Source organism: Streptopelia decaocto (assembly GCF_964273445.1).
Source record: "Streptopelia decaocto genome assembly, chromosome: 12".
Taxonomy (NCBI): Eukaryota; Metazoa; Chordata; class Aves; order Columbiformes; family Columbidae; genus Streptopelia; species Streptopelia decaocto.
Genome location: NC_138667.1, coordinates 5,790,285 through 5,802,821, shown reverse-complemented (window position 1 = coordinate 5,802,821; position 12,537 = coordinate 5,790,285). Strand labels below are relative to the sequence as shown.

The following is a 12,537-nucleotide window of genomic DNA, read 5'->3' as shown; positions in this document are numbered from 1 at the left end:
GCTCCTCAGCCTCCCCTGCTGCTCTGGAAGCTTTATGAGGGTTTGGGCGACGGCAGCGGGGGTGTTTCCAAGCAGGAGCCGGCTGTCCCTTCCCAGAGGAGTCATGTGCAGTGCCATGTCACGTTAGCGCTGGCAGCGTTCCCCGTGCATGTGTGCGCTGTCACTCAGGGAGCGGCTGGAATACATCTCTGCAGGTAAGGAGTTTTCGTCAAGAGTTAACGGCTCTATCCGAGAATAAAAAAGCCACCCAACACGTTCCAGAGATGTAGTTTTTATGATGCGCTAGCTCAGGTTTTGAGTACAAAATAGCTAGTGCCAGTGCAACCGAATGGGTTAAAGGTGTATTTGTTAAAAGCAGCAAGGGTTACTGTGGAATCTGGCAAAAAGCAGCGATCCTGTTTTCCTTGTGTTGCACTAAATCTATGAATTACACTAATGCTGTTGCTATGTAGTATCCTCAACCAGTTACAGGTTACAGTTCCATCTGTAAGGACAAGATGAATGTGCTCAGGCTCAGTTGTCTTTAGATATGATGTTTACCGACCATATAGCCTGTAATTATGGTATTGCAGAGAGCAAGATGTAATTTACAGTAGCATTGATCTTTATTATGCAAATGTGGCCCCAATCTATGTTATTTATCCCGTATCCGGTGCCCTATTATAAGCTACGTTCTGAGAACTGAGGGTGTAACTGGCCATAACTTTCTAGATTTATTTTATCCACACGAGGAAAACCATGGAATATCAGCTCTGCCTCCCGGTCACTCTTGTGTGAAGCAACCCCCGCTGTCCTTTGGGAACAGACATCTCAAGCCAGCAGCACAGTCAGAGCTGCGTGAACAACGGCAGCACCTCTTTGTGCCTGGGTTCTTGTACCTACCGCTACAGCTGTATTTTTATCAATTAACCTTTTTTTTTTTTAATTCCTGGAAGGAGAAAATTCCCAGAACTCCTTTCCCAACTTCACGCCATTTGTCCACTTCTTGTGCTAAACATTCACTGTTGCTTCGTTTCAGATTCAAGGCTGTGTTACTGTTTTCATTGGCAATTTCTCTTGACTAATCCTAACTATTCCCTACTGGAGAGTTTGTCATTCTTAGCCATTGATACTAATTGTTATTTATCACGGAACGCAGACTCAACAGGGAGGAATGCAAACCCTTCAAACTACTCACATGCGTGCAGGGGATGAGGTGGAAATTGACATTTCAAGAGAGGAGTGCCCTATGAATGTTGTCCATCCTTATTTGGACATGGGCTTGCACTCGGAGGACTCTTCACCCAACAGCAAACGGTGGGTGATGAGCCAGTACAATAGAATTCATATATAATTTCACGGACCTCACTGTTTTTAACGCCTATTCAATTCCCACACAGGTTATCTCCTAAATATTGGTACCAAAGAGGGACAGCTCAGCGTATCAGTCCTAAGGATGTGAATGTCATTCATCTTTTGCTGCAGGTCTGTGCCCAGCGCAGGTTGGCAGTAACCTAAAAGTTGCTTCTGTTGGCTGGTGTGTGCCCTGCACTGGTGTCCTCACCACAAACCCTCCATGTTTGTGCAAACTTTGCTGAGGTGTGCAAAGAGTCCGATTTCCTCTCAGCAGAGAGGCTTTTTGATCAGACACTTCCTAAAATATATTTATCTTTGTTCATTCTCCACAGTTTTTTAAATAGCCACTATTAATTACCTTCCAGGATCATACAAACCCACACTGATAGTTCCTCTAACATCAAAGAAGAATCTGAAATTAGTGCACCTCACCTAATTGTTAATTACCTGCATTCCGAACCGTATTTCTAACCAACCACCCAGGCACACGTGTGCCATCACCTCGTACCGCAGCGGAAGGGTCAGCAAAATGTCAATGGCGGCCTCGCTGTTGTGGTTCAAACACGTTCAGCAACAGTTGCATCTTTTAACTCTCAATTCGTGTTTTCACATTTCCATAAGTAAGTTTTCTACCATTTGTGGTGCTGTTACTAAGTTCCAAAGGAAACCCACAACATGGCACGATCGGGACACGGGGCTCAAGCTGCCTGATGTAAAAATGTTGAGCTTAAGCCCCTTTCTTTCACCTCATGATCTAACAGGTCTGCACACCCAGACTGTTCTGTGGCCTTAACAGAACCACACAGAGAGCGAGAAGACTTTTCAGGAAGGCCTGGACCTGGAAGCAAGTTTGGTAATTCCAAATACAAGAACTATGGTACTTTTTAAAAGAGTAGGGTGTCTTTTCCAGCTATTCTTCATCCTTATGTGCCACGATCCAAATTAGCCCTGATTGAAAAAACAAATTCTGATCTCCTTCAGCAAAATGTTTCCAGCTCTTACCAGTGGTGCTTGCAAACATCCTTGGATAACTTTTTTTTTACAAACTATATGTAAACTGTTAAACACTACAAGCATAATTTAACACAAGTGATTATTTCCTGCAATACATTTTTATTAGAGTAGCAAGGCACACAGATTTTCGGTGTCCTGAGAAGATTCATCTTCCCTTTTCCCCTGGATTCACAATACCTTCAAGTGCTGGGTGTATAAACAAGATAAATGATATATGTATTTTACTCTGAACTGTTCACCCGGAAAAAACCCTGACCTTCTATTACAGAGTGCTGTAATCTAACCTGCTATATTTACCTGCTAACAACATGTGTTTTCTTGCACAAAATCCCGAACTCGGGTGACCACGGGTAGAAAGGTGATTACTTTCTGCCAGTCTAGCATATTGCATAATATATAAATTACACAACGCACAAGGCTGCAGAGCTGAGAAGGCAAAATGGTAACTATCATCTATGGAGATAAACTTTGAATCAAAATAACATCCAATAAAGGGATGTCGCAAGATGCTGCCAGTATCAAGTTCACTGTATAGAGAGCAGCACGCAGATAAATCTCCTTCCAGGAAGTTGTGTTTCTGCTGAGGTACGAGCATTAAACCTGAGACACTAGACTATGTCTGAAGTGTAACAGATCACGAGATTTGTTTGTCCAGATTCTTTTATTAAAACGGTAGGCAAATAGGTGAGATTCAGTGAAAAGAAAGTTGCCCAAATGGTGGGCGGGTAACAGCTCTGCAGCAGCTCCTGGAGCGCAGGGTTTTGTAACAGATGCAGCCCTGTCCAGAAGGCCGGCAGCCTAAAAGAAAAGGAAATACTATCTAAGCTTAATTATTAGTAAACAAGCTTCCAAATTAATTGAGTATCCGCTGCCAGCATCGGCCAGCAGAGCAATGCTGGCAGCTGCTGGCACAGGAAGTTACACTACGCTGCTTTACCAGATACACATTTCTACTGCTAATGTAATTTAAAGAGCATTTCTAGAACAGAAGCCAGCCCGAAGTTTGCAGGCGTAGCAGACACTTCAGCCCAGCTCCTGTAACTGCTGAGCTCGCTCGGTGGGCGCCTACGGCCGCGATGCCCCTAACTCCCTCATTTCCCCCCCCGCCCCCCGCGGACTTTGGACTCGCCCGCCGCTCCCAGAGCAGGGAGACCGCGCGAGTCCATTAGCCGCGGAGGGGGAAAAGGGGGGGGTAAGGAGAGACGACTCATCACACGGCGATGGGCTCTGCGCAGGCGCACTGTGGGCAGGACGCCGCGTGACGTTCCGCCCACCCCGCCCCCTCACTTTCCCCGCCCCTACGCGGGAGCGCGCGCGGCCGCGAGGCAGTCGCGCGCCGCAACGTTCCCCCCCGACTCCTCCCCCGCGCGCTCCTGCGGCCTTGGCCCACAGTGTCTCGCGAGAGCCAAGCGGCCGAACCCGGAAGTCCCGCCCCTCCAGGAGGCCGCATCGCGCCTGCGCGGAGCGGAGCGGCCCGGCCCCGGCTTCCGGGCAGGTAGCGCGGGGGCGGGGAAGGCTGATGGGGAGCGCCGGAGCAGACGAGTGGCGGGGGGGAGCGAGGGCTAGAGCGGCCGGGCGGGCCCGGCGCGAGCGGCGGGGCCTGGCGGTGCGCGAGCAGGTGCGGGCGGGGCGGCCCCGGGACCCCCCGGTGAGGGACGGCGGGGGGCTGTGTGTCCGTGTGTCCGTGTGTCCGTGTGTCTGTGTGTCCGTGTCCCCATGTCCGCTCGTCCCCTCCCGCCCCCCCGCCCGCCTGAGCCACCTCCGGGCGGCCCCGGCCCAGCGCGAGGGGTCTTGAGCCCGCGGGGCCGTTGCCGTTGGGCTGAGGGCGGCACGGGTGACGGCGGTTCGGTCCCAGCGGGCCCGGCCGTGCCTCGGAGAGCCCGAGCCCCGCCTGTGGGAATCGGGGTGGTTTTGCCCGCGTCGTTGCGGGAAGTGGTCGATGAGCGGCGGTTTATCCGGTGGTACCGGCTGAGGCGCCTTCCTGAGTTCGAGCAGGGCAGCTCCTGTGTGTAAACACCGTCTGTAAAACGTGCTGCTGTTGTGTGTAAAACTGGCGCACTAGCTGAACAGTATTAAATGTGAGGAGTCCCTGCTTGTACATCCTGCGCCCAGAGTTTCAGAGTTTATGGTAAGAGACAGACAGGGAGAATGGCTCTTTTTGTAAGGAATTGTGCCCCTGCTCTTGTAACCTGAATAGATACCTGAGATTTCCTTCTCGTTCCGTGTGTTTCCAGGAAGTGATAAAAGCAAGAAAAAACTTAGTGTAAACTTCAAATGGGCTGTTTGAAGCTGAAAATGGAAGTGTGACTGACCCTGCCAGAGCACTCATTCTTACATTTAGATCATTTTTCACATAAAGCATTATTTATTTACCTGTTTGATGCAGCACACTGGTAAGATCGCACAGCTTGCAGTTCTACGCTGTCATCTGAATTCGACACCAGCCGCCTTTACCCCAATCCGTGCAAGATGCCTGCAGCGCTTGCGGAGAACAGCCAGGTGATCTGTGAAGTGTGGGCCAACAATCTGGAAGAAGAGATGAGGAAGATTCGAGAGATTGTTCTAAGTTACAGCTACATCGCGATGGTAGATATTTTCTACTTGACCTAGTTGCCTTAGTCAAGGGATTTCTTTGGGGTAGGGGAATAAGTGGATTTTTGAGTGAGAGATTATTTCTCTTTGTACCCAGTCAAACTGAGCTAGAAGTTAAATGGTGAAAAATTAGAAAACTAGTAGACGCTTTCCAGAATTTAATACAAGTATAATGTTGAATGTGGATTGAATGAAAGCTAGAGAAGACAGACCACCTTAAAAACCCAAATTAATTTCATATTTACCTATTCATAACGTATTAGTTTGTGCAACAGAAAAGTGAAAGAGGTCAGAGGTACAATTGGGCTTAAATCTTTAGTTTTCCACCAGTGTATTTGTCCTTTGAATGTCTTTCTCCGTTTGGTTGTGGAAGATGCCACGTTGGTGTAGGACAAAAGACCTGCAAGTGACAACTGCTCATCTGGGCTCCCTCCTTTTTAATGGGATCAGATGGTGATTCTTCTGGAAGAATAATATTCTGGCTGTAGGTACAACAGTATGTCCAGAACGCTTTGTTTAAATTGACTGGAATCTCCCCCAGATGGGAGCAATCTCTTCCTGCTCTTAAAAGTCTGTATCTGCTTGGCGGGAGCCAGTTAGTTACATAAATAACCGGGTTTAGTTATGATACTGCAAGTTACACCAACTTAGCTTAGGAACTTAAAGATATGAAAAGTCTGCAATAAAAGCGTGGCATAAAAACACACGCCCCTGCAGAGCGTGTAGTATTTCAGCCTAGAACACAGTTGTGTAAGTAAGTTTGATTTTTTTGTTATCGTACGTCAATAGGAAATGAGCTTTCTTGCTTCTGTTTGATCTCATTGCAAGTGTGCTTCTGACCTGCTTTAGTGATTGCGCTGTAAGGGTCGACATAAAAAAAAACCTCTTGGGCAAGGGAGCAATTTTGTAAGATACACAGCACTGGATTTTTCATGTGTTTTTGCATATGCTCTAGTCAGTAGGAAGTTATGTGACCTCGTTTGAGAATAGAAATAAGTCTAGAAGTTCAGGCTCTAGTGGAGAGAGCACACAATCACTGGTCAAGTGAAATGCTTTTGTCTAATAGGTGTTTGTTCTGCTGTTAAGATCTGTTTTGATTGGTGTGAGTTTTTGTTAATTTAGGCAGTGGCTGTTCCTCAGAATCAATGAAGGTTATTGCTGTCTGGACTATCGAATGAAGATGGACAGAGTGCTAAATTTAACTTGTATTTAGAAGGGCCATTTTAGTAGATTTAGGGAAAATGAGAGTCCTTTGCAAGAGAAAGGTGATACAGTAGTGCATATTGGATAGCTTTGTATTTTTTTTTAAGAATAAAAATGCAAGAAAGGATAATGGTAAGAAATGAATGAATGCAAGACTTAAATTGTGTCGGGTTTTTTTAGCGTCTGACTTGTAGCAGTTTAAAATCTGTATGAACATGGAAAAGGAGAAAAAATAAGTGATTTTTACAGAAGAATTCACAGAATGCAGTGCTGAGACCTGCAAGTAAAGAACTGAATAGACTCCTAGCAGAGTAATAATAATGACTCCTAATAGAGTAAGTGCTGAAATGAGATTTTCCCTTCTCTCCTAGGACACGGAGTTTCCTGGAGTTGTTGTAAGACCGATTGGTGAATTCCGCAGCTCCATAGACTATCAGTATCAGCTCCTTCGGTGTAATGTTGACCTTCTGAAAATTATCCAGCTGGGCTTGACTTTCACAAATGAGAAAGGAGAATATCCCTCTGGCATCAACACTTGGCAGTTCAACTTTAAATTCAACCTTACGTGAGTCTCTTGAGCTGGGGAATAATCGGCTGCTCAATTCCACTGTAGTGATGCTTTCCTTGGGCTCATGCAGGTGTCCGGATGTTCATTGTCAGGGGTGGTTCTAAGCAATAAAAATTCAGAGTATTAATTAATACAGGTTATTTGGGAACTGATTTTGGCATGACATAGGTTTGCAATATTTCTGAACATCCAAATGCTGCTAAAATCTTGTCCTTAATACCATTTCCTGTGATAAATAGTCTATCCCCAATAATTGTATGTGCATTAAACTTTTTACTAGAACAATGCTATGGTCTAAATTTATACCTTTTAATATATGTCTAAAAATATTATTTATTTTTATGTATATATAAAATTCATTTATTTCTGCTAAAAATAGATGGCTGTGCTGTTTTCAGCAAAAAGGAAAACATCTCTTTACAGATCCATGCTAAAATATAAACTGAGATCTAAAGAAAAAAACCCACCAGTGTAATCGTTACAGCTGCTCGGGAGAATGAATCTTGTTAAATGGAGTGTGGCAGTTGTTCTTGTCTCCTCTGTACTGCAACGTCCTGGGTTATAGTCAAAACAAATTTAATTATCCCTTCCCCTGTAACTGTGAAGACTGACTCAGCATAATTACCACTAGAGCTCCCTGGAAATAGAAAGAGGGTTTATCTGGCAAAACCATACATCTGTAGGAAATCAATCAGTATTTTCATGGAACGGTCACATTACAAAAATTCATAGCCAGTGTATGCAGATCATACAGATCATACTTGAAGCCAAAAGTTGAAATATTTCCACAAATCCGTGAGCCTCTTAAAAGTATTGAAGTCACAGTAAAGTGGTTTTCACAGTGTGATCACTACATCGGATTCGGTTACTGTATTTGTTGTGAATTTTGCTCTGTGGTTTGTCATGTCCTCCCCCCACAATGAAACAACCTGGTACAGAAGTCGCATTCCTGCTCAGTGCTCCACCGAGTGCATCATCACTCATCCCTGTTCTCCTTCCTTAGTCAAGTATTGTGCAATTTTGTTTACTCCCAGAGATGGAACAGGAGACAATGATAAGGTGGTATGTGCTGTGAAGTGAAAAAGAAAAATGGAGACAGGAATCTGTCTAGAGATAGAAAATGTACTTCAGAGTTTCACACCTTCATATTTGGGAGAAACTCCCCTTTTCTCCGTGCTCTCATCTGGGTTGCTTCCATTCGCCTTGTGGAAACAACATTTTGAAAAACATCATTCGGTTCTGTGGTGGTGGCATCTTTGGAATCTGCACTACCAACAGATTATTAATTAGTTATGATCACAGAATAGCTTGTTACGGCTGTAGGAGGCCGCAGTAGTGGTATTAAAACTGATTTAACGTGAATTTTCTAGAGACACAAATGTGGCACCCAGAGATATCCTACTGGTCACTCCAGTTTTTGAAATACAGTGTGGGAGAAATTTTCCTAATATGAGCCTGACTTGTTAGTACCTTTATTGCAAATCTGCTTTTCTCCTTCAGGGAGGACATGTACTCTCAGGACTCCATAGACCTCCTCGCCAGCTCTGGGCTGCAGTTCCAGAAGCATGAAGAAGAAGGGATCGATACTCTGCATTTTGCTGAGTTGCTCATGACATCTGGGGTCGTCCTTAGTGACAGCGTGAAGTGGCTGTCCTTCCACAGGTAGGTCTGAGATGGTCACCGATGCTGTCAAGTGAGAAATCTCTTTTTGATTGAAATACTGCTGCTTTAGTCTGGCAAGTCCTTTTGCTGTTACTGTTTTCCTCTGTGGAAGAAGTTATGAAGTTGAAATGTGATTTCTTCACTTAGTAACTTGTGTGCATTGTAAAGTAAGGATTTTGTTTCTCTTCCTTGCAATGTTGGTGGTGTTCTCAACTTCTGTCTTGTGTTTATGCAGAGGAAGAAATCTGTGCAGTTAAGCTGTCTATCTTACAGCTTTTCAAGCAACTTGATTACAAAGCCTCTGGTCCTTGGTATCATCATGAGTGAAAGGACCTGAGGGAGGAGGAGGTGGTGGAAAGAGACATTTACACGTTTTCCTGCTTTTCCGTATTGCCCATAGCTACAGAAACTTGAAATGTTGAGAAGGAAAGTGTGTTCTTCCCAATGGCTTAGGTGTTCTGCAGGGGGTTAGTGGTGGCACCCCGGGAGCATTCAAAAGTCCTACATTGACACGGATGTTCAGGATGAATTCTGGCTCTGATCCAGGGGAGTTTTATGAATGTCAGAAAATGTTAAGGTTGGAAAGCTACAGCATGTAAAGCTCCTGTGAAAAACAAGATATTGGTACTGACCTAGTCTAAGTGTTGCCCGCTTATCTACTTTCTGTATGTTTTTGTTTTCAGTGGTTACGACTTTGGCTACATGGTGAAGTTGTTGACAGATTCCAGGTTACCGGAAGAGGAACATGAATTTTTCCATATCTTGAACCTTTTCTTCCCATCTATCTATGATGTAAAATACTTAATGAAGAGCTGCAAAAACCTCAAGGTACTTGTATCTCCCCAGCAAGTGATAGAGGGGATCAAAACTGTAAATGTACAGTAAGCCAAGTGACAGAACTGCTACATCTATCAAGTCTTAAAACTGGAACGTGTATAAAAGCCAGTGGTCACACAGAGGCACCTGTGACTAAGTTTGTATCTAACAGATCACGCCTCCCCAGTTTTGGACTTATCAATACGTATATTATATAGGGGACATACCCCTAACCTTCTGATTTGTGTATCAGTAATTTCAAAGGCTAATTATAATTCAGCATGCTATCTTCCCTGTGCAAGGTGGCATATTTCTTCTTACATGAACTATTACATGACTTGATTAACTGGTGGACACTCAGAGAGCTGGAAGTAATTTATCTGCTGAATCACAGCCTGTGCACTCACAGTTATCTCGAGTATGTGCAGCAGGAACGCAAAGTACTGAAATGTGACAAGAGTGTTTCTGTGGTCTTGAAGAGTATCTACAGCTGTTTTGTGTGTGTACTGCTAGAATCTGTATTGATTTATTGTAGCCAGCATTTGCCCTCACGTTTTAGGGAAGCATGGCAATTTTGGTGAGAGATGGATCTTCCCAAGTAAAACGGGTTCTGTTCTGATTGCAGGGCGGCCTTCAAGAAGTGGCTGATCAGCTGGATTTGCAGCGAATTGGACGACAACACCAGGCAGGATCGGACTCTCTTCTCACCGGAATGGCATTCTTCAGAATGAAGGAGGTACTGCAGTATTCTTCCTTATGGTTCTTCTTTTCCCAGTTCCTTTCCATAAATGTTAACATGCACAATGTATTTTGTTGTGAGTTTTTTTGGTGTTTATTGAGCCTCGTGGCCATCACACTTCAAACTATCAATAATAGGAATTGTTGATACTGGCACAGACTACTTCTGTTTACTTACTCCTCTTTCATGTGCTTATTTTAATTCCCATACTGCCTTTTAGAGGTGGCTGACTTAAAATGAGCTGTTTAATTAATATATGTGGCGTCTGATTTAGAGGCACAATTAAACAATCCTTGTATCTTCCTTTTTTTTAAATCTGCAGTTGTTTTTTGAGGATACAATCGATGATGCAAAGTATTGCGGACGGCTGTATGGCCTCGGCACAGGAGTGGCTCAGAAACAAAATGAAGATGTGGACTCAGCCCAAGAGAAAATGAGCATTTTGGCTATTATCAACAACATGCAGCCGTGATCCGTGGTGCCCCTCAGCAGAACACGGTTACCAACCGTTTTGGCAGCTGCTGTCCTCAACCATTTTCCCTAAGTGTCTCAAACAAAAGGCATCTACAATACACAGCCTGCAGAAGGCCTGCAGTTTTGCTGAAGAGCTGCATCTTCATTTGAAACCCTGAAGAAGAGAGTTGACTGAATTCCTAATGCCAGCATTTGTGGTTTGCCATCTTTTTAATACCAAGGGTAAAAGACAGAACCTACTGTGTATACCTCTGGTTTTTTTTCCTCTTTATACTGTACAGAATCTGCAAGGAAGACTTAACGGTAGAATATTCGGTAGAGCTAAGGGTCTGGAAATCCAGTGAAAACGGACACAGACGTGCACACAAATTTGGAATTTGTGCTTTATAAAGCTCATTTAAAAACTTCTGCATGTTGTGAGGGTGACTGCTTCACCTCATGTTTTGCTTATTTTATCTTTATGTAGTCTGTGGAAATTGCTCCCTTTGATCACTGCAGAGGTTTGGGAATGGATGACATTAAAAATGATCCTTGCAGCTAATAATATTCAGAGATTTACTTTAACAACAATGGGAAGGGATATTACTGGAACTGATTTGATCAGCTTCCTATAGTTTCTAATTCTGTATGGTGCAGGTTTGACCTGTACTGAGCCTCAGCTTAGTTCTTCTGGGTATTAATAAACTGTTCTGGAAACAGATTAAGAGAGCCTAAAAGTTCACCTTTGCTTGAGGACCTTTTACAGGGGTTGGACCAATACTCTGACTTCAGTCTTCTTCAGCTTAATCCACCAATTTTTTTCTTCTCATTGCAACACAAGTAGTTCAGCAGATGGATAAATATTTGTCCCTCTTCTCCTTCCCTTTCTCCAGCCCCTAGTTTTACTATATGCTTAACAACAGACCAAACAGCTCCCATTTTTCTTCATTATAAACATCTGAAAGATAGTTAGAGGATGGAAAAACATGGGATTCTGACTTTTTAAAAAATGAGCTCATCTATAGTACCTTTTTTTTCCCCCAACATCTCTATAATGATAGTTCTTAAAAAATAACCCAGAAAAACCCCTTTTGGACATGGCAAACTTAAAATTTTAAGACTTTGTCTTGCATTTTAAACAAGTTTTAAACAAGCCATTATTAGGAGTTGAGCGTTAGAGCTGGTATTTAAAAATGCTTGTAAATACTACTTGTTTTTAATTTTTGTAAAAATAAATTTTTTTAAACCAGGCCTTGTTTTGGATTTTCCATCAAGCACTAAAATTCTCGAAGTTCAGGCTTTGGAATCTGAGTTTAACGATACACACTCAAAGGGAAGAGGCTCAAGTTTTTCTTCTACCTTTTATGCTGTACTACTGTGGTAGTTCTTAGTAAAATCTGCTTTTGAGCTTATTGTACAGTAGTTGATGAAAGCTGAGTTTAAGATCTCCTTGGGTAACTTGTATTCTCTTTCTGCACAGCCAGCAGTATTGCAGATTATTCTGACTGTGCAGCATAGCCACTTAATGTGACAAATTAATTCTACTTATTTGTCCTGTGTGAAGTTTTCCTGCTTCATCTAAACTCTGTGGTTCTCACTTAGAAGTATACAAGGGCTCCCTCTCCTGGTTTTCAAAGTACTTGGTACAGAATTTAGCAAGTTCAATATAGTGGCAACAGGTTACTGGGTTAACACATCATCTTTTGATTTTCATCTCTTCAAGCTGTTCTGAGGCTTTACTGTTTGGAACAGGAAATCTATCATCATCAGGGTCAAGTCTGTGTTTTGGCTGGAAGAATCTGGAAGAGCTCTTGATCTAAAAAACCCCATCCCTCCTACTTTTTTTCTTAAACAATTATCTTTATTGTACTTAACTTTCTCAATTCATGATCCCCCATCCTACCATGAACTTTTCTGCTTCATTTAAGAACATGCTGCAAGAAATTACTAAGATAGATGCTATTATATGTTCACTAAGGCTTTATGCAGCCTTGTTCTTAAGTTTTTATTGTTATCAAAGACAGGCAAAGCCTTTAGGTAAGCTGTAGGACCGGTCAAAATAGTGCATGTTCAAGACTCCAGAATCTAGGGTTGTTTTGGAAACTTCGAGAATATCAGCTGTTCTAGAGAACTCAATAGTACCTCAAACTTACCA

At 43.4% G+C, this 12,537-nt stretch overlaps 1 protein-coding gene across 3 annotated transcripts; it reads left to right on the top strand.

Annotated features, from left to right (window-relative positions):
• The first annotated feature begins 173 nt into the window (after positions 1–173).
• Positions 174–11,632, top strand: CNOT8 (CCR4-NOT transcription complex subunit 8). Of its 3 annotated transcripts, none has more exons than XM_082063580.1 (7): positions 174–194; positions 4,736–4,935; positions 6,516–6,709; positions 8,213–8,374; positions 9,058–9,202; positions 9,816–9,926; positions 10,252–11,632. In XM_082063580.1, the coding sequence occupies exons 2-7, from the start codon at positions 4,819–4,821 to the stop codon at positions 10,399–10,401; spliced, it is 879 nt and encodes a 292-aa protein (XP_081919706.1). In that variant the 5' UTR covers positions 174–194; positions 4,736–4,818; the 3' UTR covers positions 10,402–11,632. The 3 variants fall into 3 exon arrangements, with proteins under 3 accessions (XP_081919706.1, XP_081919704.1, XP_081919705.1); XM_082063578.1 differs by lacking the exon at positions 174–194 and adding an exon at positions 3,707–3,844; XM_082063579.1 differs by lacking the exon at positions 174–194 and adding an exon at positions 3,859–3,967.
• The last annotated feature ends 905 nt before the right edge of the window (positions 11,633–12,537 follow it).